Source organism: Ascidia mentula, chromosome 1 (assembly GCF_947561715.1).
Source record: "Ascidia mentula chromosome 1, kaAscMent1.1, whole genome shotgun sequence".
Classification (NCBI taxonomy): domain Eukaryota; kingdom Metazoa; phylum Chordata; class Ascidiacea; order Phlebobranchia; family Ascidiidae; genus Ascidia; species Ascidia mentula.
This window is the reverse complement of record NC_138566.1, coordinates 9,429,992-9,435,991: the sequence shown is the minus strand read 5'-3', so window position 1 is coordinate 9,435,991 and position 6,000 is coordinate 9,429,992. Positions and strand designations below refer to the sequence as shown.

General features: G+C 33.0%; 1 protein-coding gene across 1 annotated transcript; it reads right to left on the bottom strand.

Annotated features, from left to right (window-relative positions):
* Positions 1 to 676: 676 nt before the first annotated feature.
* Positions 677 to 1,896, bottom strand: LOC145908986 (uncharacterized). Its single transcript, XM_082996339.1, has 4 exons — positions 1,806 to 1,896; positions 1,440 to 1,538; positions 1,144 to 1,277; positions 677 to 766 (listed from the first exon to the last, which is right to left on the bottom strand). The coding sequence occupies exons 1-4, from the start codon at positions 1,885 to 1,887 to the stop codon at positions 677 to 679; spliced, it is 405 nt and encodes a 134-aa protein (XP_082852465.1). The 5' UTR covers positions 1,888 to 1,896.
* Positions 1,897 to 6,000: the final 4,104 nt, after the last annotated feature.

Below are 6,000 nucleotides of genomic sequence, written 5' to 3'. Positions count from 1 at the left end.
AAACATTAGACAATTGACTAAATTTTGTACTTTCTCAAGCAAATACTCGCAGTCAATACCCTTTTCTCACAATATATTGCCCCATATCTCATATAAATCCCAGTGAATTCATAATTCCTAATCTCCTACAGACATGGCACAAGGGCAACGATGTTAATACCTCAAGGTTAGGACAAGTAAAATCTGCGATCTGATGGAATATTTTGAATGTGAATGTGGCAATTCCAAAATGATATGCAATTATGCGACTAATCACAAAAAGGTTTTAGTTGACATGGCAGATTCTTCATAATAATCAGAGTTTTGTTTCCAATAATATTCACTTAACTGGCGCAATGCTTTATTCCAGCAAATCGTATACAGCAGTATATTTAATATAACGACAAGAGACAGTCGTGTAACTCGGAAAAGTGGCAAAATCTGCATGCAACAAGCAAACAATTCAAGTCAATTACTCGGCTCCTTCTCTTTGAAATAAATTTGTGCAGGGGTTCCAAAAATCGCGGCCCGTGACGGCATTCCAATTGCCGCGCCATTGTGGTACGAAGTTTGGATTAACTTTTGGGTCAATGCGGCCAATGTATCTTCACCTCAAATCTGGCCATTTTTCTATTGATAATAAGTGTAGTTGGTACTGGTGCAAAGCAAATGTAATGAACTTTTCCCCAACAGCTAATTATCTTCTGAACTGCAGCACGATCTCATCAGTCCTGTCATGTGTTTCCAAACACCAATCAGAAACAGTTTGGTCTCGTTGCGCATTTTTCTACAGATTCAACGCAAAGTATTCCTTTTTTTGTCGCAATTTATGTAATTCCAGTACATTTGATTGACCATAGTGTCGTGATATTATGTTTTTTTACATATATATTGTCATAATCACTACATACTTATCAACAGTGCTAAAAGGCGGCATAATGGTCATTTACACTACTATTTATTGCATCATTCCATAGCAATGGTGTCTTCCGTTGGCACGAAATACGGCTTGTCAAAAGTCTTGTGAACAAATAGCTAACATTTTCATCATTTCACTTCATCAGTTTCACAATGAACAATTTCTTGCAGTCGTGCATATCAGACATGTTTGGAATATTTACCGGACGACTATGTTAACAGAACAAAGATAAGATGAATAAATACTTGCCCTGACGCAATGTTGTAAAATACCGGGTTAAGACACTCGCTCAACCGCAAGAAAACATACGATGATGACCAAAGTATGACATTGCCTTCATATCCGTTAATACCGACACGATTTATATCTTGAAGTCCAACTGTTGATAGAAAGTATTGCATTGCAGCATAAACAGTAATATTAGTGCAACAGTCGAATGAAATTTAGAAAATTGCCTAGAAAGACACAAACAACGTTTAATTTTGGCATCTTGTTGATAACAAACGTTTACTTTTTCTTCTGAATAAAGTTTATTACTTACTGCAAACAGGAATATATCCTAAGTAGTATGACATCACAATGAGCATAAGTTGAAGAAAGACACGTTTGTATTTTGCTTCTTTGCGGTTTTTTAATTCAGCTGCAAAAAAACAACGAAAGGATATGACACGTTGTTGCTATTTTTTAATATATAGATCTGCGTTAGCATATTCATTTTCCGACGATTGGTAACTATTTAAGAAATAACAGCTTTTACCATGCTGTTAAACTGACAGTATGACAAACAAGTTAGGGATTGGTTATTTGAATTTATTCTAATATTCCAATTTAACTTATTTAATATTGCCGCTTATTATATTATATTGTTTTGTGACATTGCAATGATTTGATAGAAATATTTACTTACTCGATAAATGTGGTAAAACTTTTTTCCTGTTGTAATAAATGCAAATGACTAGAGCACATGTAGAAATTGTGATGGTGATCATTAATGTTATGAGCATGTATAAGCCAGTACTTCTGAATATGTCTTCACTGTAAAAATTAAAAGAGTGCCCCTCACTTTTCAACAATATGGTAAATCAATTAGTTCAACGTTTTCCAAACGGGAGTAGCCTAAATTTGACATACCTTAGGAGTAAATTTTATAAGCAAGAAATTTGAAAACTTTTCACTGCATGCACCAAACTGTTGGCGAGTCATGTTATGGCAAAACCATTAGTTATTGCATTATTTCTTTGATTCGCTACACTGTTTATGGTATAATTTCCTTAGAGTACGCATTTCAAAACCACTCTTTGCTTTTGGGGATTAATTTTGTCGTCAGGGTTTGCCAGGGGGTAAACTTGAGAAAAATGGTTAAGAAATTCCGAATTAGATTATTATCACAATTTCTACAATATTTATTTGCAATGTTTGCAGTATTTAGAAATTGGGCTATTTTACAAAACGGCAAAAATATATTGGGTTACTGTTTTTTCAATTGTTTCATGAACTCGCATGCCTCAACCGCAAATAAATCAAGATCGGGTATTTTGCAGGGCGTACTATTGCAATAATTAAGGTTTATGTAAATTATATATTTTGCCCAATAAATGCGAGACAAACGATGGCAACAAAATAAACTTAATTTTATGGGTGATGCTCGATAAATCAAATATTAAAAACCTACATTGGTATCTCAAAACGGAAAAGTACAAGAGCCATGCATCCAACCAATATCGTCATCGTCCATACAAATCCACATATCCACTATAAAGGATAAAAAACTGTGTTATTTTGAAACATTTAAGATATTTTTACGAGAGAGAAGTTTTATTTACGATAGAGAAAAAACAAAAAGTATTATTTCGGAATTTTTTTCATTTCAATTTGTTTTATGTAGAAGTTACTTGCCTTGATATGTTTAGCTGAGATTTTCCTGAATGGCCATTGGCAGGCAATATAACGACATATGGCAAACATACATACAAATATGCTCGTCAACATCATTGGAAACCCGGTTAGAATATGTCTTGGCTGTAGAAATGCACGTATTTGCAATATAACATAAAAATACTTTCAAAATTGAACTCCCATGATTGTTAACTTATTTAAAGTCTAGCTTGCAATGATATACTTCTAGATACGCACATATTTTCGGATACATTCGTAAAAGACTTTTTTTGAAAAAGTGGCTACAAGATTTATCACAATTTTACATTCCACTCAGCCTAAGGAAATTTTTTTGATTTTCCGTGCTATGATCTCTACATTATGTTAGACGGCAAATATGTTGATAAGTAAGATTTTACAAATATTTGTGACAAATCGCATTTTTGAGTGATGTTCGTATAGTGGTAAATATTTCATAATTTTTAGTATTTATCCAAAACCTACCACATACTGCGACCGAATATGTTTGAGGTGGTTACCACCGACATATACACTGAGTATTCCAGATATTATGTCCGACACGCACAAGTTCATCAAAAATATATTGAATGGCCCTCTGTGGAAATGAATGTGATTTTAGTGTTGATGTTTGAAATTTTGTAGGCTAATCATGAATTTTTTTTAGGCTATATATTGGATTTGTTTATCACGGAGGGGATAACGGAACTAATGGTATCTTAAACTTTATTTTTATTATTATTAAACTTTTAATTTCATATGCCAATTACCAAATGTGTTGTACGAAATGTTATATTCGGCATTTCAGAAAAAATATTTTGCTTAAATTGGCAATAGATTGTAATTGACTTACCTAAGTGTTTTAGATCGAGCGATGACAGTCAGGGTAAGTGTGTTGAATATAATTGCAAACACACCCAAAAGTATCAGGGAAACAGAATACGCGATACTCCATTCAAACGGTAATTTGTAGTTGTAAAAGTCGTTGACACTTACAACATAGAATACTAAAACATGGAATGGAAACTCCGCTGAAAGTGCGCCGTCACGCATGAGTAATGCTTTACGCAAAATGAAAAATGCATTGGGTTAAATGCGATTTTGGTGTTTTCTAAGGGGCTTAAAAACCCATTAAATAGAACAAAATTTAAAACTTTTTCAAAGAAACAGGAAGTTTGGTCCCTCGTCTTTTGAAATATGTTGATGATTTTGAATAAATCGCGTCGCATCATTTTTTACGGCGATTTGCTGTCTACTGCCTTTTGGGTCAAACTATGAACAAATAATTGCGCGCTTTTGCTGTTTGCAAGCAGTGGGAGGCTAAATCGAGTAATATTATCAACTACTATGCTTGTTATGTAAAATCAACTACTTGCTTATTATGTTTTTTTCTAGGACAGTATCTCTGCACACAGTAATGCGATTGTTTGGGAATATTTATTTTGCAAAAACAGGGCATTTGACAAACAGTTGACAAACGATAGTATGACTGCTTTTTTTCTGCGATTTCTGTATCTTGATGAAGATGGAGATGAAGATATTATAATGAACCAAATTATTAAAATCAGTTGATATCAGGAAATACCTTGCCAACACCATGTTCATACTGCTGAGTGCAAATGTTTTCAGTAAAGTTCAACATAAAACAACATTTTTGTGCATAATATGGGTTTGAAAAAGCTAAGCCTTGACAAAATATATGTTGATTGCTTGCAAATACTCAAAGGCAGTGGGAATACTTCCAATATAAACCAACTATAATTTGTTTTTATGTGATTGCATACGAGCAAATTCTGAAAACTTTCATCTTTTTCTTCAACATGACATGTCTCCTCAGAAGCATTTTAATACATATCTAAATCAAATTCTGTTGTGTTTTATTTAAAACTAATCTGCGAAGAAAAAAACATGACTAGTGAAAAAGGTTATTAATATGTTAAGGTCCAATTTTGCTGAAACAAAAGGCAATTATGTTTAGTTCAACAAAACATTACATATTTTCAACTGTGTCAGGAGCATTCAACCAAGTGTTATGATAAGAGTAAAAAAATATACTTCTGTTATGTGTGCAATAGTTTGACAAAAATAATTTCCATCAAATTTGTTTTCTTCTCAGGAATATTGGATTAATCAACACTTAAAGGCGAACTTTCGGACAAAAATGCCAATATACAACCAAATATTTACAATGAAATCAAATAGAAAACTCAGATGTGTGGGAAAAATGTATAAAGTAGATTACTAGTACAACAAAAGCAAGTTCATTAATATTCACAGAGCATCGGCTCATATGTGGCATGAATTGCTCAAAACCAATGGAATATAAAAAATGACACAATAATTTATTTGATGGTATGTCAATATTTTTTAGATAGCTACCACTATTTATTTATCATTTAATATTATTTGCATAAAAGATGAAAAACGGCCAGATTTAAGTATGGTTAACCAAATAAATACAATCTTTAAAATTAAGCAGCAAAATTTGGCCCTATCTTATCTGTTTAAAAAGGCTACAATCTGACATTTTGGGCCAAAAACTACTTCATGTAGTACTGCACTATCTGTCCAACATATGTCTTTACAAAAAGAGGAGCTATGAAACATTTTGATACATACCCAATAATGACTGCAAAAATGTGACCTCTGGGTCAGACTGTTTTGTTCAAATATTAGGTTTCTGAATCCAATGATTGCTTTTTAGGCAGATATGCAAATATAAAACATTACGTCATTACTTGAATGACGTAATTACATGTCTTACGTCATCTTTGAGGTTGACGCGATGACGTATTAACATTTTTTTAGTCAGTAAGGTGACTTGTAACACACGGTTAAAAAGTGTATTAGAGCGCGTCATAATTAAAATCATCCACATATTTTAAAAGATTAAGGATGAAACTACTTGAATTACACTTAAATAAATTCTTGTGGTTACATTAACTTGGAGTTTTTGGCCGCCGAAAAACGCCAAAATCGCATTTAACCCAATGCATTTTTCATTTTGCGTAAAGTGTTACTCATGCGTGACGAAAAGAGTTTCCATTCCATGTTTTAGTATTCTATGCTTACAAAGAGAAAGCGCGATTCTTCGTGGGGAAATCACCGTCACGTGGGCGCCTGACTCGATTATCCTTGTCCATTCCACTTAATTTCTTGTGTTTATTGTTCATTGCTTTTTGTGGAAATCATAAATGATTTGATTTGAT

What these genes read in the sequence shown, in the direction of transcription:
- LOC145908986 (XM_082996339.1), bottom strand. Translation starts at nt 1,887, where the DNA reads ATGATCACCATCACAATTTCTACATGTGCTCTAGTCATTTGCATTTAT. An exon ending in AGTTTTACCACATTTATCGA is followed by an intron (nt 1,539 to 1,805) that starts GTAAGTAAATAT and finishes GTTTTTTTGCAG; the next exon opens with CTGAATTAAAAAACCGCAAA. An exon ending in ACAACATTGCGTCAGGGCAA is followed by an intron (nt 767 to 1,143) that starts GTATTTATTCAT and finishes TTGAATCTGTAG; the next exon opens with AAAAATGCGCAACGAGACCA.